The sequence below is a fragment of the Chiloscyllium plagiosum genome, chromosome 31, assembly GCF_004010195.1.
Source record: "Chiloscyllium plagiosum isolate BGI_BamShark_2017 chromosome 31, ASM401019v2, whole genome shotgun sequence".
Lineage (NCBI taxonomy): Eukaryota > Metazoa > Chordata > Chondrichthyes > Orectolobiformes > Hemiscylliidae > Chiloscyllium > Chiloscyllium plagiosum.
The window spans coordinates 26,445,715-26,472,311 of record NC_057740.1 but is presented as its reverse complement, the minus strand read 5'-3'; the positions used below and the strand labels follow the sequence as shown (position 1 = coordinate 26,472,311).

Genomic DNA, 26,597 nt, shown 5'->3' with positions numbered 1-26,597 from the left:
ATAGCCAGAAGATCAAGGAAGCCAATACAATTTAATAATTTGAGTAGGTCCCACCACTGCTCTAAAGGTAGAAGTCTGGTACCTACAAGAATCCTGGGTTTAGAAGAGCAACAGATATTAACTGGAAGGCAGATAGCTAAATGATGATTTAGATATCAGAAATTCACTACACATCTGTGAAATCGGGTTGCAGAGAGTTGGAGATTTTTCTGTTCCAATATATGGATTTAACCACTAGATACAATTTTGAATACTGTCATGCTGTGAGATATAAATAACAGCAAACCTTTCTGAATACTCATCACACTGCTCAAGTATACATTAACTTAGAAGATTTTTCATCTCTAATTTATTCCATTCTTCAATTTGAAATGGAGTCACTTAGGAACTAGATGCCTGACAATATCCTGCACTTTTGCTCACTGACCATTCAAACTAGTTCATTAACAAGACCTAAACAGGTGGATATGTGAAGAAGCAATTCTGACTAGTTTAGATTACATGCACAGACTCTCCTTCAGATCAATTACACTGCTAAATCAGACTCAATCTGAGCACAGACTGAAGTTTTCCTGTGTCTGAGTCCAATGTGAGATAAGGAAGCCAGATTAAGCAATGCAACAGCTGGAAGTTGGATCTTAGGTGTCAACAACCTGGAATCTAAACTAAAGCAGTGTCAGTTCAAGCAACTAGCAGTTTAGCCTGTAAATGAACACGGTTTTGCACTTTTATTAATAAAGTTAAAGCTTGGGAAGGAATATTTCAGATTGTTAAGAGGAGAAATAGATGTTCACAATTTGTTAGCATGATGATCTTGATTAAGTGAGCATGAAACCTTACTCTAAGATTAGTTGAATCAAACTAAGCCTAATCAGCTGCTCTACAATGTGCACATTCTTTCCAATGATAATTTCAGCAAACATCCTGTAATAACACATCATTGAGCATAATCTTTCCAAACTTCACATGGGTAAAGTAGCAACCTGTTCAACCATTTGGTTTCAGTGTAAAGACTGGTCAAATCATAGTAAGCACTCAATATAACAGAGCTAACACTTAATATACACAGTCAAAAAATGATACAATGAAACAAAAAACTTAGTTTATAAAGCACACATTATTTGCCAGTTCCTCAACAAAGAAACAGTCTACAGGTTTCCTACTTACAAACTAAACTGAAAAAAAAAACGAGGAAACAAAAACAGTTTGATTTATCAACAACAGCTCATTAACGACTCTTTACTGCCAGTTATAACAAATAGCAAAAATGAGGCTTCACTTTTTTCTATATATTACATCAAATGTAGATTTCAAAACATTGATAAAAGCAAGTTACAAACATACAAGACTGTTACACTCACCAGTCGGGAATAGATTTTTAAAAAGAATTCTTGGCGCAAAACAAATTGCTTTAAAATGGAGCATTCAATACCGTTGATTTCAACAGTGATCGAAATTTACCAGTTTTACTTTTAATGTGTTAAAACACAACATTATATGATTTGATATTGCTGACTGGCAAAAAAATTGATTCAACTTCGAATTTGTATTTATTTAGCAGACATCATGCAGGGCAATGTATTTAGTTAGGCTTAAAATATTCAAAGCTTTCTCTTGATCAAACAAACTACATCTGGCTAGAGTGACAACCACAATATTGCCCTTTCAACACTACCCATGTGGATTGTCACCTGAAGCATAACCAGGGGAGGAAGATTAAGAATGCTATTCAATTTCAAAAAGAGGCAGTGGTTGCATTTGTGCACTGGGTAACAAACTGAAGAAGAGACTTAATACATGTAAATTGTTGTAGATACATTTTTTTTAAAATGGAGATTACTGTACAGCAGCTAAAACAATATTTTAAGAGGGAAAATGTCTTCACACATACAATGTGATTCTTTGGTACTTAACTCCAGAGGGTTGTTCAAGTCCAATTCAAGGCTGGAATAGACAGACTTTTTTTGTAAAAAGAAGGAAATCAGGGAACATTGGGATTGGGCAAGGAAGTAGAATGGAGTGGAGGCAGATCAGCCATGATCCTAATAGGCTCAAGGTCTACGCCTGCTATTTATTAAGTTCTTATTTTGTAATCAAAAGAATATTGTGGATATATTTAAATAAGTCCCTTATGAAAGGATTAGAATGTCAAGTTAGAAGAATGCTCAGTGTGTGATCTAATTGGTAACCATGGAAAAGAATGGTAGATGTGGGTTCAAGCCTACAGGATTTTAGAAGTGTGAAAGCAAAGACAATTCATGGCTAGTTCTGTTTCTGGTATTGAGTCTAATACAATGAAGCACAGGGACTGACTGACAGAAAAAGCATGACATAAGAGAAACAAGCCAAGAGAGTAGACAGTAATCTGGTTACAGCATTAAAAAAAGTGTCTAAAGCAAGGAAACAAGTATCGAATAGACGCTGGATGACATGAAGGGTGATAAAGAATTATAGAAAAGATTCATGCTATTCAGCTCATGTCCACGTGGGCTCTCTGCAAGCACAACGACAAGTCACACTCCCCGCCCTTTCTCGGTGGCTCTGCAAATGTGGAACTCCAGAATGGTACTAGAAATTAAACCAGGAATGTCAGACAAATTTAAATGATTGAACTGCAATTTTTGCAAAAAAAGTATTACGAAGAATTTTTGCCCAAGAGTGGTAAATATTTAGAATGATTATACAAATCCCTCCTTGTCACTATTTGGTAATGTTCACCTGCTTTGTTGGTGATACTAGCCTCCAGAACATGCCCTTACTTACACAGCATTCAGCCACTGCAAACTTACTGCAGACTTTCTGTCCAAATGCCTTCACCTTACTTTCTATTGGCCATCTAGAAAAGAATTCACCATCCTAACTCATTCTCTTTGGAAAGTAAGTTGAATTAAATTGATTATTAAATGTAGTAATTGTTAATAATATGGTGTAATCCGGCAAATAATGCAGTCTAAAATATTACGGGTCTTCAAAATGCAGTTGGATGTTATAAATGGGGCTGTGTCATTAGGACACAAGAACAATCAGCTAAATGGGCTTATTGTCATTGGTAATAAAGTTAATCTCAACATATTCCTCAAGTTGTACATGGCTTATTAAATATTTTGCATACACGAATGTAAAACCAGTCCTTACTTTTTCTCAATGCTGCTTCCTCAAGACTTCTATCTCCCTTTAAAACCCAAAAAATTTATACTGAGATTGCCATCCATTAACTTCAATCACCATTTTCAAATCTGACGGTTCAGACTATAATCAAAAGGGAATCCCCTTTAAATGGTGTTACCTCATGCAGCATAATACAGATCAATAATGTAAAATTAGTAAGTTTATAACACTATATTGTGAATTTCATTCAAGTGTATTAACAGAGGTTTACTATTTCACCAAAAAAAGTTTCCCACAATGGAATACAAAAGCAGTTTATAAAATTACAGGTGATGGAGACAGAAAACAGGAATTTAATCCCTTAGTTCAGTAGTTTTCCCCCTCCCCTCATGCCTTTGAAAAGTAAACCCCACCAGCATTTTTCTACTGGATTGCTTTTTCAGTCTCTCCTGCCCTACCTCTCCCTCTCCAACTTGGTCTCCTTCCTTAAACTCCTCGTCCCAGTTTAGTGCTTTCTCTTGATCCTCCCTGTTCCGTGGCCATACAGAAACTGAACCCTGGCATCCAGACGGCTGTCCCACGACTGCTTCGCCTGACATTACGGAGGTATTACCACACATAGCTCTGTGCCTCTGCAATATTATTAAAAACAGTTGTAAAAACTGCAATTTAAAAATTTAATACCACAGCTATGTATGGTATAAAAAAGGACAATGGGAAAAGTGATTTTAGCACAATAAACCATTCTGCAAGCCAATGCGTATGATTCATCATTGTGCTTGATGGTACTGTTACTTTCTATTAACTCACTGCCTGTTTCCACATATCCCTAGACTAAGCATGAGGGTCTAAAACAATGTTATGGCCCACAGCTGTTTTATGTATTCTGGGCAGAATTCTAGTATTTAGTGTTGGAAAATTTGAGTCACTAAAGTTTTCCAACCATCCTGCCAAAACTGAAATCTTAGGTACCAAGGTTTATGGCCTACTTACTATGCCAAGATTAAGTCATTGAGCAAATTACTGGTCGATCAGTACCCCTCATTTTCATTGGGGTGATGTCATTTCCAAATTTGTCCATTTTCCTCTTGGTTTTCAGGTCTCATTTGGATTCATTTCAAATGTATCTACACTCCCCAATTCATACCACTTTTTCCATTGTTCATTTCCTGCAACTTGTACCACCTCCCAAGACTTATTCAATTTTGCCATTAAAAAAAATTCCCTTTACTCAACCTTGATGTTATTAAAACGAATGCCATCTATCAATCCTAAACACTAGTAAACTAGGAGCTTAAAACTTAAGCTAATATCTATAATGTTCCTAACAGTTTTACAAGGAAGGAAATAAAATAAATTGCAAAGTAAATGCATCAAGATATGAAGTGGGAATCCCAATATTTAAATGTTTTTTTTAAAATGTCATGTTTGTGTTTGACATGAATTCCCAGGTTCCCACCAGACTAAACAATTCTATTTGAAGGTTATGCTGCATGGTATCAGATGTCCTGCTTATTTACAGTGTAGCTGGAAAATAGGTTGTATTTAATCACATTGTGGCAGTTTCACCACACCCTGCAGCAATCAGCTTTTATATTTAACATTAAAAAGAAAAATGGTACAAAAGTAGACCATGGGTCCCTGAACCTGCCTCACCATTCAATACAATCTTAATGAATCTTCTGCTTTACCTCCAATTCTGAACCCACTCCTATCCGTGTCAACAAATTTTTTGAAATTCCAAAATTCAGTCAACCTTGAAATATACTCACCAAGTGAGCCCATACTACCTTCAGGTGTTTGTGAATTCCAAATGTTCACAACTGCACCTGCTAAATTATTCAGCTCTTATTCCATTATCTTAACAAAATCAACACTACATGGATTTTAATTCAAAGCTAGTAATACCTACAAAAATCCATTCCCCCCAGTTTTGTTGCATTATGAAACATCAGAATCATCTAAACCAGCTGCAAGGTGCTGTCAGAAATTCTTAAAAATAAGAAAATAATTCAAAGCTAGCAGACAGAGATTCTAAGTTATCATACAACAACTATATCAGCTGTTCTGCCTTGTGAAGGCATCAACCTCAGATTCAAGTTAGCACACTTGAATCTATCTCTGGATAAGAAACTCCAACAAGTTAAAAATAAAAGTTAATCCTCGATGGACTGTTCGATCTATGTTAATCTCTATAACTAAAAACAAATAGGCAGGGTCAGAAAAAGTTTGTGGAAAAGATGTACTCAACTTTGCTGCTGGCATATTTGGAACTAGTTACAATAAACAGTCCACTGATGTTCCCTGGGCTTACTGGAAATAGTCTAACATTTTTCCAGCTCTAAAAAAGTAATGGAATATAGTAAAATGAAATATAATCCAGTTCATCCTAAGGAATGCTGCTTATCCTTGGCTTGAACATATCTAGCGTTTGCAGTACCTTGCTTTTGTATGCAAAGAATGAGGCCAAAGATTACTCTTAAAACTCCAATAAAGGGTACCACAACTTAAGTAGTCACCTTCAGGAAAAGTGTGTATGTGTGCGTGCATAATGAGGGAGGTGGTGTGTGTACATGCGTGTGCGTGTACGTGGGGTGGGGGGGTGGTGGGGAGGTAGGACAGAGAGGAGGAGTGTGGCAGTGAAAATAAAAAAACATAGGATTGCCATTCTTGTTAATTATTCATGAATCTTGATGAAATTGGACACTGCAGAAGCTTATTCATCCTTATATGAAGTGAATAACGAACAAGGCTTTACTTTATTAAACTAAGGGAACAGTTGAATCTCAGATTATATCCAGCGACTTAAAGCAGTCAAGTTTGAACCAGAATTTGCCTTAAATTTCCACAATTCAGTAGTGCTGCTGGGTAGATTAAAAAAATTCTGCAGTACTTATGATTATAATGCAATCTACCTTCAGAGTGAATTAACACTGCACACTAAGTTTTTATAATATTCCGATTTTCTTGCCATGGAAGCCAATATTACATGGGGCAAAAAACAAAACTGAAGGCTTATATACTTTGAGTAATAGGATCAACACTTACCATCCTTCTTAGTTCCTTCTGCAGACAGATATCATGCACGACATGAATGTTCCAACGTACCTGTGTAAGAAGCATAAATGCATTGTCTGCTCGGAGGTTCTTCTTCAAGAACTCCACACAGTGTGCTTCAAGGGCAGGTACTGCATACTTTTTAGCAGTGTACAGTGTAGTCATAACAGTTTCTGGTCCAATCTGGACTTCGTCAGAATAAAGGAATCTGCAGGATAACAAATATACAACAAGTCACTTTTCTGGAACTTCAAACATACACTAATTTTGGTCTGGTACACAACACTAACTTAAACCTTAAAAAAAAGTGGATTATTGAATCAGAATCACCAAATTTGACTGGAATTAATTTATATTGATTAGCAGCATTGCTTAAAATAATTCAATTTATAAGCAGGCATATGATGGTTCATATCAAAACAAGGAAGCTTCTTTGGCCAAATTGAAAAATGCAATTTTTGACAGAATCGCCAAGCTTCTGCGAAGGAACTTTTCAAAAGACTGCTTGGATTGTGAAGCAAGTTTAAAATCTTTCTGCATAAACTTCGTTGATTGTTCAAAGATGAGAACATCCATTATATTTGGAGAACAATGCAATGCCAACACCAGGCATGAATAAGAAACTATAAAGAAAGGCCAAGCCACTCAAGTTGAGCACCCATGACTATCATATAGCAAGAGGAGATGGGAGCATCCGCCACAGCCAATGATATCCACGTCCATACATAGTTTCAAGTATGGTGTGGCACAGTAACATTTAAAAAAAAGTTTTCTCCTCTCTAATTTAGGATCATTGAAGCCAACTGTAGCATTTGCATTGTTGCCTCACGCAAGCTCCAATAATTCAGCACATATGGGAGTTTGAACCCAGATCTTTTGTGGTCTGTACAATATAGCATACAATGCATTTTGCATACTAAATCAAACTTTGCACAACACCTATCAAACCTATGTTAGAATTATTGAATGCACAAGCCTGGTTACCATTAACTTTGAAATAGTGGAAACGCCAACCCAGAAATCCTAATACTTCCCTCAGATAGCATCCTCATCAATAATTCCTTATTTCAGAAAAGGAGTGTGGTTTCCCAAAGAACATTATTCATTGCCAGTGTTCGTGCACAAAGCCTACAATTACAGTTCCCAAACAGCCAATCATTTGATGAAAATCATGTCTCACAAACTTGATTGAATTTTTTTAGTAACTTTCTCAGAATGACTGATGAAGGCAGAGCAGTAGACGTTATTTATTTGGATTTTAGTAAAGACTTTGAAAAGGTTTCGCATGATAGACGAATTAGTAAAGTTAGGTCACATGGGATTCAGTGAGCTTGTCAATTCGATACATAATTGGCTTAATGGCAGGAGACTAATGGTGGAGGGTTTTCAGACTGGAGACCTGTGACCAGTGCTGTTCCACAGGGATTGGTTCTGGGTCCTCTTTGTTTGGCATTTACATAAATGATTTGGATGAGAATATAGAAGGCATGGTTCGTAAGTTTGCAGATGACGCCAAAATTGGTGGCAATATAGACAGTGAAGGAGGTTTTCTAAAATTACAAAGGGATCTTGATCAAATGGGTGATTAAGATGAAAAATGGCAGATGGAGTTCAACCTGGATAAATGCAAGGTATTGCATTTTGGTACAACAAACAAGGGTAGGGCCTTGAGTAGTATTGTAGAACAGAAGGACATAGGGGGTGGAAGTACATAATTCTTTGAAGCTTGTGTCCCATGTTGATGGGGTGGTTAAAAATTCGTTTGGCACACTTACCTTCATTACTCAGTTCTTCGAGTATAGTAGTTGGGAAGTCATGTTGAGGTCGTACAGGACATTGGTGAGGCCTCCAGGTCACCCAGTTACAGGGAGGATATCAAGCTGGAGAAGTTCATAACAGATGAACCAGGATGTTACAGAGTATGGAGGGTTTGCGTTATAAAGAAAGGCTGGATTGGCTGGGACTCTTTCACGATTCTCTTCCCTGGGCAGAAGGTGCAGGCAGGTTTTATAGGGTTACAACACAAAGGTGATAAGCGTAAAGCAGTTACAGTACAAGGGTGAAAATTGTATAGCGATTAAAACAATAAACTGAATGGAAATTAATCAAGCGTCCAACAGCAGCAATTCATTTGTAATTGACACAGGAGATTCCAGCCATCTCCGTGATTAGGTGAGAATGTTAAAACGAGAGGATTCTTCATTGTATTTCCCGTCCACACAAATATGAACGAATGTCCCTTCTCCTGGCATCCATGGTGTCCATGGTGTCCCTCCAGCGGAGGTAGTCTTCCGGGGTCCCTCTGTCTGCCTATTTGCTTATGCTATATTGGTTTCAATGGGAAACGAGCCTGCCTTTAGGGTACTGGGACTGCAGTGCTAATCAGGACTGGGAGCTTACTCTGAAAGCTGTTTGGGAAGTGCATTCTCTGCTCTGGGAGTAGATTGGCCATGTCTGGTTTCTTTGTTAGCCTGTTTGGCCAAGACTGGGGCATCGTGGGTGTGTTCTGTGTTGGCAGGCTTGATCTCTGTTTTGCAGACCTGACTGTTTCTTATGTGGTCATGCTGTAGGTGGCCAGGTAGCAGATCTTTCTCCCACAGATAGAGTTAATGGTAGTTGTCATTTCTCTCGGAAGGGGGATTTCAAGACTAGGGGGCATACTTTTATGGCGAGAGAAGACAGATTTATAAAAGACAAGGTTTTTTTGTTTTTGTTTACACACAGACGGTGGTTCGCGTGTGGAATGAATTTCCAAAGTAAGTAGTGGACATGGTTTAAAAAGACATTTGGATAGATACATGAACAGGAAATGTTTGGAGGGATAGGGGCCAGGAGTAGGCAAGTGGGACTAGTTTAGTTTGAGATTATGTTCTGTGGATTGGTTGGACCCAAGGGTCGCTTTCCATGCTGTAGGACTCTCCCAATTACAGATTTTATAAAAGCTGGTATCCACTGCCTGTTGACATGCTTTTGTACGGTTTACAACTTGTTATTTTTTAGCTACTCTATATACTGCATATTTCAGGAAATAAGTATAGTTCAGCCAACAATTTGCTGCTTTTAAAGTGTATGCAGCATTTTCAAAAAGTACCAAACCATCTTCTTGGCTTAGTGTCAGCTAAAAGATGACTTTTCATTAAAACATCAATACCATAATAAGCAACTCCTCACTCCCATTATTCCAATTATGCAATTGAATAAAAACATAAATGTGCTGTTGATTTATTCAGTAATGCAAATGAAATATCAGATTAACATGGGTAGACAGAACTGGATAACTACTAACCTAAAAATAATAACACTGCAGAGTCTGAATAAACCAGCAAAAATTACATATCACAAATATCGCTGATGCAAATAATATAACACAGTGATGTGTGCGCCCTCCGAAATATGTTCCTATTACTTACTAAATTAGAGTCAGAGTTACATACAGCATGGAAACAGACCCTTCGGTCCAGCCTGTCCATGCTGACCAGATATCCCAACCCAATCTAGTCCCATCTGCCAGCAGCCAGCCCATATCCCTCCAAACATTTCCTATTCATATACCCATCCAAATGACTCTTAAAATGTTGCAATTGTACCAATTGATTTTAGGTGGTGTGTTAATGCTTTTACATAGTTTATTTTAATAAAGGGATATTGATGTCTCAAAACTTTGCTTGGTCAAAATTTACTACGGTTACATGCACGGCTTGATTACCTGGAATATTTGATCAACTGGCATGCTCCTGATCCCACAAATGACAGTTAATACATTTCATTATTTTTACTTTCTAGGTCAAATTCAAATCCCTGCAACAAGTTGATCAAACTTCAGGATCTAAGCAGACAAAAAATGGTGATGCAAGCCTAAGACAAGACCATAAGATTAGAGCAGAAATAATGGGCTGAATGGCCTTAACTCTGTTCTGCCATTCAATCATGGCTGACAAAATTTCTCAACCTTATTCTGCCACTTTCTCCCCGTAACCCTTGATATCAAAGGCATACCTATCTTAAAATAGTCTCAATGATCTGGTCTCCAGAGCCTTCTGTGGCAATGAATTCCACAGAATCACTCTCTAGCTGAACGTGTTTCTCTTCATCTCAATTCTAAAATGTCTTCCTTTTAAGGCCATGCCCTTGGGTCCTCGTCTCTCTTACCAATGGAAAGATCTTCCCAACATCTGCTGTCTCGGCCATTCAGTATTCTGTATGTTTCAATTAGATCCGCCCCTCATCCTTCTGATCTCCATAGAGTATAAACCCAGAATCCTTCTAGAAATAAGGGGCCCAAAACCACACACAATACTCCAAATGTGGTCTGACCAGAGCATTACGGAGCCTCAGAAGTACATCCCTGCTTTTATATTCAAGCCCCCTCAAAATAAATGCCATCATTGCATTTGCCTTCCTAACTACTGACTCAACCTGCAAGTTTACCTTGAGAGAATCCTGGACTAGAACTCCCAAGTCTCTTTGCACTTCAGATGTCTGAATTCTCACCCCATTTAGAAAATAGTCCATGCCTCTACTCTTCCTACCAAAGTGCATGACCTCACTTTCCCAATTTGTACTCCATTGGTCATTTCTTTGCCCACTCTCCTAACCTGTGCAAATCCTTCTGCAGCCTCCCCACCTCCTCAATGTTACTATTTTTGTATCATCTGCAAACTTAGCCAGAATGCCCTCAGTTCCTTCACCGATATTGTTAATGTATAAAGTGAAAAGTTGTGACCCCAACACAAAGCCTTGCGGAACACCACTTGTCACCAGCTGCCAGCCTGAGAAGGACCCTTTTATCCCCACACACTGCTTTCTGCAAATAGGCCAAAGTTTCTATCCATGCTGCCATCTTGCCTCTGACACCATGAGCCCTTATCAGTAGCCTCCTGTGTGGCACCCTGTCAAAGGTCTTCTTGAAGTCCAGATAGATAACATCTTTGGTTTAACCTGCTTGTTACTTCCTCAAAGATTTCTAGCAGATTTGTCAGGCAAGACCTCCCATTGATGAAACCATGCTGACTTTGCCCTATTTATCAAACATTTCTGGGTATTCAAAAATGCCATCCTTCACAATTTTCCAGTGGCCCAATGTCCACCTTTGCCTCTCTTTTGCCCTTGATACAACTAAAGAAACTCAGTCTTCCTTTATATTATTGGCTAGCTTACCCTCATATCTAATCTTGTTGTCCACTGTCTATCTTTGTAAGCTTCCCGATCCTCTGGTTTCCCACTGCCCTTTGCCCTATTATCTGCTTTTGGTTTTGCTTTTATGCTATCTCTGACTTCCCTAGTCAGCCATGGTTGCTTCATCCCCCTTGTATCACGGTTCTTTTTCCTCAGGATGTCTGTCTGCTGTGTCCCCTGAATTATACCCAGAAATACCTGCTATTGTTGTTCCATTGTCTTTCCTGCTAAGCTTCTCTCCCAGTCAATTCTACACATCATCTCTCACTCCTCTGTAGTTGTTTATTCAGCTGTAATACTGTACCTCTGATTTTTTTTTTCTGTCAAATTGCAGATTAAATTCAAATCACATTATGATCACTACTTCTGAAGGGTTCCTTCACATTAAACTCCCTTATCAAGTCTACTTCACTGCAAAACACTATATCCAGTACTGTGTTCCCTAGTGGGCAACACCACAAGTTGCTCCAAAAAGCCATCTCAAACATTCCACAAATTCCTTTTCTTGTCAACCACAACCAAGCTGATTTCCCAGTCCACCTGTATGTTGAAATCCCCCATTAACACTGTAACTTTGCCTTTTCTATCTCCTGATAGATCTTGCGCCCCAGCTCCTGACTACTATTTGGAGGCCTGTACGTAACTCCAACTGTTATTTTTAAAATCTTCGCAGTTCCTCAATTCTACCCAGACAGATTCTACACCATCTGACCCTACTTAGTTTCTTACTATTGATTTAATTTCATTTCTTACAAATAAGGCAATCCCATCCACTACCCACCTACCTATCTTTGGAATAGGATGTATATCCTTGAATATTCAGTTCCCAATCCTGATCCCCTTGCAGCCATGATGTCCACGTCCCACCTGCCAATTTCAATCTGCACAAGCTCATTTACCTTATTTCTTATACTGCATGCATTCTATTATGAAGGTACAGGTGTGAACAGTACTTTTAAGAGAGTTGAAAAGCTAGCAAGGACTGACTGAAAGCACAGAGTCCTGAACAAAGTAAAAAATATAACACTTGGTTGAAACAAATAGCTGGAGTTGGTGTTGCTATGGAACAAAAGCAAATTCAAATTCAGCCAGTTTAAATTATGCCCCAGATACCAAAACCCAATTGAATTTGAATTTTACTGTTTGGGATGACATCAAACCAATGAAATGATCCAATGTTTTGGGGTATAAAACCAGACATTTTGTACAGTTAGGGGAAGAACCACCAAGGACATCAACAAATGCACTGCTAGCTGAACAGCTCTCTGAAAGGCACTTAGCCATAAGTAGTACGTGCAGCAAAACATCTAAGCCAAAGAAAAATCTATAGTGGAAAAGTTAAAAAGGAGAAGAATCAGCTGACTGGTTTTGAAACAATTTTTTTTTGTAAATCTTAATTAGGGTTTTTAAATCAGACTAGTATTGTAGATGGGAAGTAAGTGATAGAGAAAGGAGTTGCAAATAGTTGTTGGTTTTAATACTCTGTTGGACTTAAAGAATAAGATTGTTAAATGTTTACTTTAAATAGTGACCTCTGAGATAGTTCTTTGAATTTCGAGAGTCAACAGATTACAACACGAGGTGAGCTTGTGTGTGTTGGGTTGAAATTAGCAGAGGGGTTTACACCGTGTCATAATTCAGATATAACACCTTCAAGTCCTGTATTAACCATCCTCTTCACATGGTCATTCGTTTGTCCAGTGTGCTTGAAGTTTGATTACTAACCCTTTCTATACATTGTCCTACTTGTGTCTGTACTGGAGATTTTAATAAATCTCCTGTTCTGAACTCTTACCATCTCCTTTAATTCTGGTTTTCTAATTTCCCCTATAATTGAACCCTCCCCTCCCCATTTAGCTTAAAGCCTTGTCTACAGCCCTAGTTATGCAATTCACTGGGCCTCTGGTCCCGGTACAGTTCAAATGAACACCATCCCTCAGAACAGGCCTCTTCTTCCCAGTGCTGGTGTCAACGTCCCATGAAGTCAAACCCATTTTGCCACACCAATCTTTGAGCATGCATTTACCTGCTTAATCTTATTGACTCTATGCCGATTAGCTCGTGGCTCAGGTAGTAATCCAGAGATAACCACCTTTTTAGTTCTGCTTTTCAATTTCACTCCTAGCTGTTCATACTCCCTTAGCAGCACCTGTGCCCTAGTTTTATTTATGTTGTTGGTACTATGTTGACCACAATCACTGGATCTTTACCTTCCCACTCCAAGTCCCTCTGCAGCCCAAATGAGGTATCCCGAACCAGAGCACCAGACAGGCAACACAACCTTCGGGACTCTCTATCCTGGTCACAGAGAACAGTGTCTAGGTCTCTAACTATATTATCCACCAACTTGAATGGCTCCCTGCATCATGGTGCTGTGGTCAGTCAGCTCATGCTCCCTGCAGTCCCCATTCCCGTCCACAAAGGGAGCAAAACTCTTGAACCTGTTGGGACAAGAAGAGAGGGTGAGGTTCCTGCAACTCTATTTCCTGGATCCCTCATTTGCCTCATTCATAGCCACACTGTCCTCTCCCTGACCATTGGCTAAATTGGAATTAGCCAGTCTAAGGGACGTGACTGTCTCCTGAAACACAGCATTCAATCAACTCTCCCTGATATGTCACACTGGTATGGTTTCCTTGAACTTTTCCATTTATCATTACTGGATCAATGATTGGGTTTTGGGATATCCTAAAGTATGAAACCAGTCAGTACTTCTAAAGTTTTTTTTTTAAAAATTCATTCACAAGGTTTGAGCATCAATGATTAGGCTAGTATTTATTGTTCATCCATGATTGCCCAAAGGGCAGTTAAGAGCTAACGACATTGCTATGCTCTGGTGTCACGTGTAGGCCAGAGCAGATAAGGACAGTGGTTTCCTTCTCTAAAAAAGGAGATTAGTGAACCACATGTATTCTTCCAACAGTCATAATTAGTCTCAATTATAGATTTTTATTGAATTCAAATTCCACCATCTGCCGTGGCAGGATTGTATTGCAATAAGTCAGTCACCAATGAAGACTAAATAAATTTGGCACTACAAAGCACATGGAATCAACTCTCCAATAAGATTGCAACAACATTTTCAGATTGCAGTGTGTGCATCTTGCTAAATTTTATGCACAATTACTAGAAATAATTCAGAATGGTCAAACCTTTCTAGCAAATCACTGTAAAGTATCTTTAGGTTCATCGCCATGTTCAAGAGTCCCAATAAATAGTTCCTGTTCTATCTATCTCTGGCCACCAAAAAAAGTCTTAGGAAAGATATCATAACCATGGTTATTTCCTAAGATTTAGCCTTTGATAATCAAAGACTAGTCCTGGTCTTTGTAATTTAAGCTTCTGTCCTTTGTCAATAGGAGTCAATCTTCTAGAGAAGAAAAATGCATTAACCTTTTCAAAGAAAGTGTATCTTTTCCTGAACATGGGTGTTGCTGGCAAAGCCCAGTCCTAATTCCCCTAGAGTAGCTTGCTCAGCCATATCAGAGGGCAGTTAGGAATCACATTGCTGTGGGTCTGGAAACACATGCATGATAGACCAAGAAAGAACAGATTTCCTTCCCTTAAAAGGATATTAGCGAACTATGTTTTTAGTACAAATCAATAGTGAGCATGAAACAAATTTGATGAACTGAATTTAAATTCCACCACCTGTAGTGGGGAAGATTTAATTCCCTACCTGAGGAATTAGCCTGGCCACCAGATTGCTATTCAAATTACATCACCATGTAACATTGCCAAAACTGCACTTTACATTTTGTTAAAAGGCACTGCCAAAACTAAAGTTTATACATCGATGCTTGCAGCTGCCCAGACATAGTCTTAAGATTGTCACTGTCAGTGGCTCCTAAAAAAACGAGGGGGGGGGGGGGGGGGGGGGAAAGAGAAGAGAGAGAGAGAGAGGGGGAAAAAAGAGAAGAGGGGAGTGTGATAACTGTAGATGCATGGGAATATCACCACATGCAGGTTCCCCTCCAACATCTCCACACCACATCCTAACAGAGAATTCTAAGTCACCATTTCTTCACTGCCGCTGAATCAAACTTCTGGAACTCATTTCCAAACAGCAGTGTGGCTGTCCCTACACCCAAAGGACTGCAACAGTTCAAGAAAGCAGCTCACCACCACCTTCTCCAAAGCAGTTTAGGGGTGGGCAATAAATGCAGTGATGCCCACAACCTATGAACAAATTAAAGAGTTCAACCTGTGAAGTTAAATAGGAAAATCCAGAAGCCACTAAAATAATTCTATACTTCTCCAGGAGGTGCACTGTTGAGGCCCACTATACTACAATCAAGTAAAAAAAAAGAATTTCTACTACTACTTCTCTGTATTGGAGTTAAAAAACTTTGAAAAAAGTTAGACTATTAAATGAGATATCGTCAGTTCTATAACACAGTCATTCCATTCTCGTGCAACCCTGTGTTAAGAAAGTCATGTAATAGCAGCATAATTTAAACTAATAGGGCTGGAATTGAGTTATAACCAACACAGGCTTTAGAAGTTTGGGCTTTAGAAACAGTGTCTCCAATTAGTCAATCCTGTTACAGCGAACTCGCATTAACGAAACGCCCATTATTGCAGAGAATGACCTGTAACTGGGTTTTAATACCGTCCTAAGTTCATAATTGCTGCAAAACAGCTTGATGACCTTGGCAAGAGTAATTTTACACTTGTTGAACATCAAATGTCTCCATTATAAGAAATCCCACATTTAATTTTTTTTTAAATGTTCTATTTCAAATCTCTGCATGTCCAACTGTCTATTGCACTTTGCAAACTTCAAAAGTGGCTGCATACTCTTCTTGGTAAAATCACTTGTTGGACAACCAGAGAATTCCTCCAACTGGTGCCACAATTAAATTATATTGGGCAGATGACTGTAGATTTTCTAGATGACTGTAGACAGGATTTTGCAGGGTCTACAGCAAGAAATTAGGAAAGCCAACAAAAAATGTTATAATTTATTGCAAAGAGAATTGAATACAAAACTAGGGAAGTTATGCTTCAGATATACAGGGTACCAACAGACCACATCTGAAATAATGTGCGTAGTACTGTTCAGCTTATTTAAAAAAGGAAGGATATAAATACTTTGGAGAAGGTTTACCAAACCAATGCCTGGAGTGAGACAGCTGTCTTATGAGGAAAGGCTAGACAAGTTAGGTTTTTAGCCATTGGAGTTTAGAAGAGCAAGAGGTCATAGTCACAGTCATAGTGTAGCAATTGGCCCCTTAGCCCATCATGTCTATGCCAACCAACAAACATCAAACTACTTTAATCCCATTTACTGCACTTGGTCCATATCTTACTATGGAGTAGGAAAATCGACATTTCGGGCAAAAGGTCAGGAAGGCCTGATGAAGGGCTTTTGCCCGAAATGTCGATTTTCCTGCACCTCGGATACTGCCTGAGCTGCTGTAATCTTCCAGCACCACTCTAATCTAGACTCTGGTTTCCAGCATCTGCAATCGTTGTTTTTACCATATCTTACTATGCCCTGGCATTTTAAGTGCTCATCCTGATACTTCTTAATTGAAACAAAAATCCCAAGAGGTTTTGACAGGTAGATGTAGAGATGTTTCCTCTTAAGGGAATATCTAGATCAGAGGTGGGGAACCTTTTCATATTGGAAGGCCACATTATGTTAGTTGTAATCTAATAAGGTCGCATCCAAGCAGCTTCAATTATATATTCTTCAAAATTCACATAGTAGTTAGATTTTTACAAAACAATGTACTAGCTAAAACAAAATGAAAAAATGTTAATTCTAAAGTTAACTAACCTTTTAATGACTTTGCTGTGACTGCTTTTTGAAGGAAAGCATTGGAATATTTGGTTGCAGCATGGAGGTCTGCAGTTTTAGCTGATCCTCTAGATAGGTATCCGTCATTTGTGACCTTAAGGGAGAACTTTATTTGGGTTAAGTCAGAGAATGTAGATTCACAGCAAAAAGTGGGTGAAAAGCAAGAAAGCATTTCTCGTGCATGTTGCCGAAGGTATGGGTATTCTATTGCATTTTTCCATATTTCAACTGGATCTTTCTTAGCATCAAATAAGGACTTTAAAATGTCATCTTCTGAGAGCTCAATCAATTCCATCTGTAGTTCTTTAGGAGCCTTGGAGACATCAACTAGGTGAGGCTGAAATACTAATTTGAGTGTGATGTCAAGATTCTCAAAGTCAGAGAACCTTTCATTGTATTTCTTTTACTCTCTGGTATTTTAAATACATTCATTTTAAAATTAAAATAAAATAATAAAGGACAAAAAAATTAGTAAAAAATAAAAGATTTGTTCTGCAAAATTTGGATTCATTCAAAACGCCACACAATGGCCTAGAAGGCCGCAGGTTCCCCACCCCTGATCTAGATTATAAAACTAGGTGTAACTATTTAAAAGATCAGGAGTCATTCATTTAAAACAGATGAGGTGAAATTCCCTCGAAAAGGCATCATGAGTCTTTGTACTCTTTTCAGAAAGAGTACAAAGTGAAAGTTCTTTAATGGTTTTAAAGTAGACGTAGACAGATTCTGGATTAGCAAAGGATGAGAGATTATCAAGTGTAGGCAGGAATGCACGAGGTCAAAGGAGGGCCCTCTTGTGGCCCAGTGGTAATGTCCCTACTTGGGAAGTCCCATCTGCTCCAGAGGTCTGTAATAATATCACTGAACAGGTTGATTGGGAAAAAATATAGTCCAAGGAATACTCCTGCTCTTAATTTGTATGTTCGGACACAGTCAGTGACACTTGCCATTGACCAACCGATTGAAAAAAGTCATCGTGAAAGAAAAGTCATGTCCTCTTGATTGGTATTTCTAGTCTGATTCCTACTACATTTTTAAAGAGTGGAATGTCTAAATAGTATTCATCTTTAAGCATACAAGTTGCTGAAAGGCATATTAAGTCAGAAGAACAGAAAAACATCACAAAAGCAAGTGATCAGAGTTTGAAAAACAGAACTACCACACTACAGGAAGTAAAGGCATTATTATCCTTCTTGATTGTGATATCAATAATTCAGTCATAAAAATGTTTTAATTAGTCTTTATAAAATTCAGACAGAACACCGTCATTTCATATATTTCTAACAAAGCACCTCATAATTGATGTGGTCACTGGTTTCACTCTGAATCTATAATTACCTGCAAAGATGACATGCATGCAGAGTGCTTCTACAAATCATTCACTATTCATGTACAACACAATGTCACAACTTTACCAATTAAGTATATTGCAATACACAAAATGGCACAGAGCCATTTCAATTATAAAATCAAGAGGCCTTACCAGTTGCAATCATTTTACTAGATAGGTGTAAAGGCAGCTTGTGAAGGGATACAAACCGTTTATTCAGAAATATTGATAAGTTATGCAAGTGGACAAAAAGTTGGCAAATGGAGATTAATGTAAAAAAGTGGGAAGGTATGCATTTTGGAAGGAAGAACAAAAGAACAGAATATTTAAATGGAGCAAAACTGCAGACAGCTGTAATACAAAAGGACTTGGGGGTATATGTGCACGAGACATAGAAAGCTAGCACAACTGCAACAGGGAATGAGGAAGGCTAATGGGACATTGGCCCTTATTTCAAATGAGTTAGTGTGGAAGAGTAACGAAGTCTTACTGCAACTGCAAGGTGCTGGTGAGATAATATCTGGAATAGTGAGAGCAGTTTTGGTTCGCTTTTAAGGAAAGATATCATTTCAGTGGAAGTAGTTTAAAGAAGATTCAATAAGATGATCCCTGGTATGGCGGGATTGTCTTTGAGCAAAGGTTAAACAAACTGGCACTCTGCTCACTGGAGTCTAGAAGAATAAGAGGTGATTTCATTGAAACCCAGGATTTTTAAGAAGCTTAACAGGATAAATAGAGAGAGGATGTTTCTCCTCAGGGCAAGTCCAGGACCAGAGAGCTCAGTCACAGAATAAAGGGGCACCAGTTTAAGAATAACACGTGGAATAATTTCCTGAGGGTTGACTGTCTTTAGAACTTCTTGCCAGAGAGCTGTGGGGGGGCATATCCTTGTACATATTTAAGACTGAGATAGATTCTTGATCAGATAGTGGAATCTGAGTTACAGAGAAAGGGCAGGAAAATGGACAGGAGGAATCTTAGAACAGACACAATCTCACTAAATGTTGCAGCTGGCTCAAGGGGCCAAATGGCCTATTCCTATTCGTCTTATGCTGCTGCCCTCAAAGTCTAACAAAATCCAATAGTTTTGGTGTTATTTAATCCTAGTTGAGGGAGATTGGAGCCAAGTGAGCTAGCCACTGGAGAAAATAATCTATACAAGCAGGAACAGATCAGCAAGATGAAAAGGTTTGAATATAGTAAAGTATACAGTTTTACAATTAGTGATAGCCACCAAACCTAATGTGTTTGGTATACTGTTAATTTTGCACCTGAAAAAATTTGACTTGCAACCAGGATAGTCACTTTGCAATTTTAAACATGGATACAGGTTCTTAAATAAAAAGACCAAAACTGGAATCATACTGCAGGTGATAAGACTAGAGGTTGCCAGGAAATGCTTATTTAAAAAGGAGCTACATGTCATAAATCAAAAATGGTTCACCTTGAAAAAAAAAGGACCAGTGAATCTTAGTACAGATAGTACAGTCTACTATCTTTCAAAGAGCCCATACAAATCACAAGATAGACATTCCATTTTACTTTTTTTGCTGAATCTAACAACCATATGGAAGAATAAATGCTGATATTCCAACACCTCTGCCCAGCAAATTCACACCTACAGTGATCAAAACCAACTCAGTTTACAACAAAAACAAAAATAATTTAGGACCTTGACAAGAACTTATGTATTCCACAAGAAAAAACGTCACCATAGTCTAACTGGACAATTGATTTGCTCTCTCATTAGAGATACATGACTGCAGGTGGTTTAACCTGAGGGTCATTATACCTCAAGCAAAGGGAGAGGTTGAGAAGGAGAGTCCTCCACAGTAACCTCCACTGGTGCAGGAATGGAACCCATGTTGTTGGCATCACAACATCACACACCAATTGTCTATGAGCTAACCAATCCTTAAAAGTGTGGTTTAATGGGTAAATGTATTATGTAGTAAAGAGCTACACAGAAGAAAAACTACTCAACCGCTGGTCTGTCAGTACAGTAACTAGAGGTTCTTTTTCCAGGATTAGTAGTGGTCAGCAAATAACAGCTGCGTAGACATTAGTTGAAAACAAAATGTTCTTTTTTACATTTTCAACCAACAATCAAGCATTATTTAATCCACAGTTGGAAATAGGAGCTTATGTTGTGCCCTGAAAGGAGGACAGTGTTTACACGAATTGTATCCTGGTATACGTCACCACTTTCAGGACAAGAGGGCAGAATATTGTGGTTGACCAAGAAAGCCACTTGTAACTTCGAAGCATGCTTTTATTTCCTAACAGGGATCAGCTAATCAAATACGATTACAATATTAAGAATAATGCCACAAAATCCACAAGGCGGCCAGAGCAAGTTAAAAAACTGCAGAATGAAGTGACCTATTCAGAATTTTTAAAAATATGACAACCAGTGGTATCACAGGCACCTTAATGAATCTAGATTTCAACTCAAGTGATATTTAAACTCCACCAGCTGCTGTGGATTGAAACAAATTCCCTAGAGCATTAGTTACCAATATGGTACCATCTCCCAAGTGATTAGAAAATGAAAACGTCACAAGGGTTCTTTTTCAAATTAATAGCTGCCCTCCCTTCCCTTCTCAGGAGAGGATGCATTACCTGGAATTCCAGTTCCTGCTGAGTATTTTAAAGTACCCTACCAGAAAGGGTGCATCAACATTAGACAAAATTAGGCTCAATTGCTGAATATAGCAACACAATGTCACAGCTCAGACAAACAATTACACTTATTAAAGCAAGTCCTCATGTGAATAATGCCACCGTTCCAGTGACAAAGACAACAGTTATTATAAATAAGTTTTGGAAAGCCTGACACCAAGTAACCAGAGGGATAAGTAAGAAAGCCATACAGATTCAATAGTCAATCTAAAATGTCACTTTTCAGAGAAAATAACAGCTGTATTATGTCAATTTGTACATCATTGCACAATATCTCACTTGATGATGCACATCAACAGCAAAGAAAAGAGACTAAACTGGCCTTTGCAGGATTGAAAACTCTAACCCTGTGCAAGTTTGGCAAGCGTCATGATGTGCATTTTCTATCAGCCGCATTAAAACTCAACTTAAACAGACTTGTCACCAAATATTTATGAGCTACAATTTAAATGGGGGGGGGGGGGAGGAGGAGGTGCAGAGAAACCTGGAAGCTATTAGATTTTTAATTCCAATAAGTGATGCAAAAGTGGACAAAGAATTGGGTGGAGCAATAAACAGAAACCTCTGACCCCTTTAAAAATAAACATGTTGCTGACACTTGCTAAAATTTAAGAGTATAGCAGGGATTGAGCTTTTCACAAATCTAACTTGAATAAATAAGTCTTCAGACTGACGAAGTGGTAGGAGCTTTCAATGCTCTGCGGTGCATTAGCCATCTTGCCTTCGTTATAAGCGTCGAAAATGAGACCCTTCCACGGTCCACAAACCAAAAACAAAAATACCACAAGTGCAGCAGCAGCAGCATCCTTCTCCTCCACCACCGTGAAACATAACCTCGCCTGCCACGAAAACCGAAAGCGATGCAATTTTGGTACCTTAGAAAGGACAAGTCTGCCTGAAGCAAGTCCCCATTTAGTCAAGAAAACATCATCTGGATCAGCGCAGCTGCAACCTTCTGCAGACTATGAATGAAGCCCTCAGGATACAAAAGTCCGCCTCCCCCACACCAAACACCATCACAAAAAAGGGCGTGAACCATTTTATAAAAACTTAAAGGCTGCGCCTTCCCGACTGTGAATTTAAACATAAAGCCACGAAAACATCTTCAAACATTAGGAGAGGGCATCAATTTAGAAATGCCTTCGCACCAAATGTTGTAAAGGGCCGGGAGGAATAAAAATAAAATGATTCCGCGCAAGACTTGTACAGGGCCGACTTCTCTCTCCCCCCACCCCCCAAAGCAGGAATGATCCAGACAGGCCTCAACCCCGATGTAAATTTGATGAATAACCGACCCTCCCCCGCCCCAAGGCCGCACTCACTTGAGGAGGGCCAGGAAGGCGGCGGGCTCGACGTCGGGCAGCTCGATCTCGGTGGAGGTGGTGGCCATGCCGCCGTTGAACATGGCGTCGAAGACAGCGCTGCCGACGGCCAGCACGAAGCGGTGAGCGGGGATCCTCTGCGTCCCCATCCCCTTGCCCACCAGGAAGTGCACGTCGCTCAGGATCTCGTTGTTGAACAGGAAGGCGAAGCGCTCCTTCACCGTCGTCTTGGTGGCCTGCCAGTTGTACATGGGCTCCCGGTAAATGACTACCGCCGCCGCCGATCCTCCACCACCACCTACTCCCGCTCCCGCTCCTGCTCCTGCTCCTCCCGGCCCGACCCCGCCGGACAGCGAGGAAGGCGACGAGGAGTTGGTGCCCAGGCTCGGGCTGCCCGAGCCTCCGCCGCCATTAGGGATGTTGACTCGGTTACAGGCGCTGAGGTTGTTCCCTCCCGCCGCCATCTTGAAGTGGCATCTGTTTATAAACAGCAGCTGCAGAGAGCATGGCCCTCCTTAAAGCCAGATAGAAATCCCCACTTAACGCAGCACCCTCCCCCCTCGAACCTCTCTCCATTTTAATCACAAACATTAATATATATGTGACCTTAAATTTAGTAACCCCAGCTTCCTTTGATAAAATTATCATTTGTAAATCCATTGGCACTCAACAATTCCATTATCGTTGCTGTGTTACAGCATCCCACCGATTTCTCTGTTATCTATGCCCCTTTTAATTACAAATAATGAATTATTATCCTTATTTACTGTATTTATATGCGGGATGATAAATGGCTTTGCCCCCCCTTTTGCTGAAATTATTAGTTGTACATTCACTGGTATTCAATAATTTCATTCTTGTTCCTGTTGTTACAGCTTTTTGCATACATCTTTCGATTAGCTCTGACCTTTTAATCACAAATAATAAATTATTAACTGTATTTTTCATATTAATATGCAGGATGATAAATGATTTCAGCCCCATTTGCTGAAATTATTATTTGTAAATCTATTGGTACTCAATAATTCCATTCTGATTGCTGTTGGTACAACCTCTCACCAATCTCTCTGTTATCTCTGTCCTTTTCAATCACAAATAATGAATAATTAACCATATTTATTCTATTAACATGTGGGACGATAAATGATTTTGGCCCCTTTGCTGAATTTATCACTTATCTTTTTTTGTGTTTGGCAAACAACATTCCTCCATCGATTTCTACTTTGTGTGTTCTTTTCCATAAGAAATAAATATGATAAATCATATTTATCTATTCAAAGGGTGGTAAAGTTCCCTCAACTCCATCTACTAAAATGATCACTGTAAATTCACTGGTGTTCTATCTAATTCTATTCCAGTTCAACTCTAACATTATATCTATTATCTGCCCATTGTCTAGCCATTTAAGCACAAATAATTAATGATAAACCTTTGTCATTTTAATATACAGGATAGTAAAGTGAACTAACAGCCCCCTTTTTCTGAAATCATAACATGTCAATTCACTGGTGGTCGATTTGATAAATGCAAAATGTTGCAAATGCTTGAAATCTGAAATAAATACACAAAGTGCTGAAGGAACTCACCAGGTCTAGCAGCATCTGTGGAGAGAGAATCAGAGTTAGTCAGAAGAAGCGTCATACTGGACTTGAAATGTTAACTCAATTTCTGTTTTCACTGATGCAGTTATTCTGTGTCATCTACTCTGTGTGGTAAGATCGGGCAAGGGCAATTATAATGCGATTAGGCAAGAAATAGGATGCATAGAATGGGGTAGCAAAATGCAGGGGATGCAGACAATCGAAATGTGGAGCTGGTTTAAGGAACAGATATCAGGTGACCTTGATAGGTATGTCCCTGTCAGGCAGGGAGGAAGTGATAAGGTAAGGGAACCATGGTTTACTACAGAAATTGCATCTCTTGTTAAGAAGAAGAAAGAGGCTTATGTGTTGATGAGGCAAGATGTACAGATGAGGCGATGGAGAGTTACAGATCAGCTAGGAAGGATTTAAAGAGAGAGTTAAGAAGAGCAAAGAGAGGACACGAGCAGTCTTTAGCAAATAGAATAAAGGAGAACCCTAAAGCTTTCTATAGGTATGTGAGGAATAAAAGGATGATTAGGGTAGGAATAGGGCCAGTCAAAAACAGAAGTAGGAAGTTGAGTGTGGACCCTGTAGAGACTGGAGAGGTGCTAAATGAACATTTCTCATTGGTGTTTACTCAGGAAAAGAAGAATATTGTAGAGGAGAAAAATGAGGTACAAGATATTAGATAAGAAAGGATTGAGGTTAGTTATGCACAGGTGTTATCAATTCTAGAAGGTGTGAAAGTAGACAAGTCCCCTGGGCCGGATGGGATTTATCCGAGGATTCTCTGGGAAGCTAGGGAGGAGATAGCAGAGCCTTTGGCTTTGATATCTGAGTCGTCATTGTCTACGGGTTTAGTACCTGAGGACTGGAGGATTGCAAATGTTGTGCCCTTGTTCAAGAAGGGCAGCAGAGATGACTCAGGTAGTTATAGACCAGTGAGCCTTATTTCTGTTGTAGGAAAGGTTTTGGAAAGGATTATAAGAGATAAGATTTATAATCATCTAGCAAGCAACAATTTGATTTCAGATAGTCAACATGGTTTCGTCAAGGGCAGGTCGTGTCTCACAAACCTCATTGAGTTTTTTGGGAAGGTGACCAAGCATGTAGATGAGGGTAGGGCAGTTGATGTGGTATACATGGACTTCAGAAAAGCTTTTGATAAGGCTCCACATGGTAGGCTGTTGGAGAAAATGCAGAGGCATGGAATCAAGGGTAATTTAGCAGTTTGGATTAGAAAGTGGCTTTCTGGGAGAAGGCAGCGAGTGGTGGTTGATAGAAAATATTCAATATGGAGTCCAGTTACTATTGGTGTTCCACAAAGATCTGTTTTGGGACCACTGCTGTTTGTCATTTTTATAAATGACTTAGACGCAGGCATAGGTGAATGGATTAGTAAATTTGCAGACGACACTAAAGTCGGTGGAGTAGTGGACAGTTTGGAAGAATGTTACAGGTTGCAGAGGGATTTGGATAAACTGCAGAATTGGGCTGAGAGGTGGCAAATGGAGTTCAATGCAGCTAAATGTGAGGTGATGCACTTTGGGAAGAATAACAGGATGGCAGAGTACTTGGTCAATGGAAAGATTCTTGGTAGTGTAGATGTGCAGAGGGATCTTGGAGTCCATGTGCATAGATCCCTGAAAGTTGCCACCCAGGTGGATAGTGCTGTTAAGAAGGCATACGGTGTGTTAGGTTTCATTGGTAGAGGGATTGAGTTTCGGAACCGCAATATCATGCTGCAACTATACAAAACGCTGGTGCGGCCACACTTGGAATATTGTGTACAGTTCTGGTTGCCCCATTACAAAAAGGATGGGAAAACATTGGAAAAGGTGCAGAGGAGATTTACCAGGATGTTGCCTGGTCTGGAGGGAAGGTCTTATGAGGAAAGGCTGAGAGACTTGGGTCTTTTCTCATTGGAAAGAAAAAGGCTAAGGGGGGATTTGATAGAGACATACGAGATGATCAGAGGGTTAGATAGGGTAGACAGAGAAAAACTTTTTCCGAGGATGATGAGATCACCTTGTACAAGAGGGCATAACTACAAATTGAGGGGTGATCGATTTAAGACCGATGTCAGAGGCAAGTTCTTTTCACAGAGTGGTAGGGTCGTGAAAAGCCCTACCTGCTAATGTAGTCAACTCAGCCACATTAGGGAAATTTAAACAATCGTTAGATAAGCTCATGGATGATTTTAGGATAGTGTAGGGGGACGAGCTGAGAAAAGTACACAGGTCAGCGCAACATCGAGGGCCGAAGGGCCTGTTCTGCACTGTATTGTCCTATGTTCTATATTCCACAGTAAAAAGACAAAATTAATGGCTCTGAAATGTACAAAATTAATGGCATAAATAGAGGTTAATAGGTATGATCTTATAGCCATTATGGGGACATGGTTACAAAGAGATCGATGCTAGTGGTCTAAATATTCAGGGGTATGTGCTCTTTTGAAAAGACAAATAAGGGTGGTGAGCTAACTTTGTTAGTAGGAGATAGAATAAGTACATTAGTAAAAGGTGATGTTGGAT

General features: G+C 39.3%; 1 protein-coding gene across 8 annotated transcripts in view; it reads right to left on the bottom strand.

Annotated features, from left to right (window-relative positions):
- Window positions 1–23,127, bottom strand: part of LOC122565347 (BTB/POZ domain-containing protein 2-like) — a 47,811-nt gene extending 24,684 nt beyond the window's left edge. The window contains exons 1-5 of one of the 8 annotated variants that reach the window (XM_043721223.1): window positions 22,481–22,596; window positions 13,551–13,781; window positions 7,941–8,148; window positions 6,157–6,373; window positions 3,567–3,740 (exon numbers count right to left, since the gene is read on the bottom strand). In XM_043721223.1, the coding sequence (XP_043577158.1) occupies window positions 3,567–3,740; window positions 6,157–6,330 (348 nt within the window). In that variant the 5' untranslated portion in view covers window positions 6,331–6,373; window positions 7,941–8,148; window positions 13,551–13,781; window positions 22,481–22,596. Of the gene's footprint in view, window positions 1–3,566; window positions 3,741–6,156; window positions 6,374–7,940; window positions 8,149–13,550; window positions 13,782–22,033; window positions 22,456–22,480 lie in introns of those variants that run through there. The other 7 variants (XM_043721224.1, XM_043721218.1, XM_043721219.1 and 4 more) reach the window with 7 other exon arrangements.
- Window positions 23,128–26,597: the final 3,470 nt, after the last annotated feature.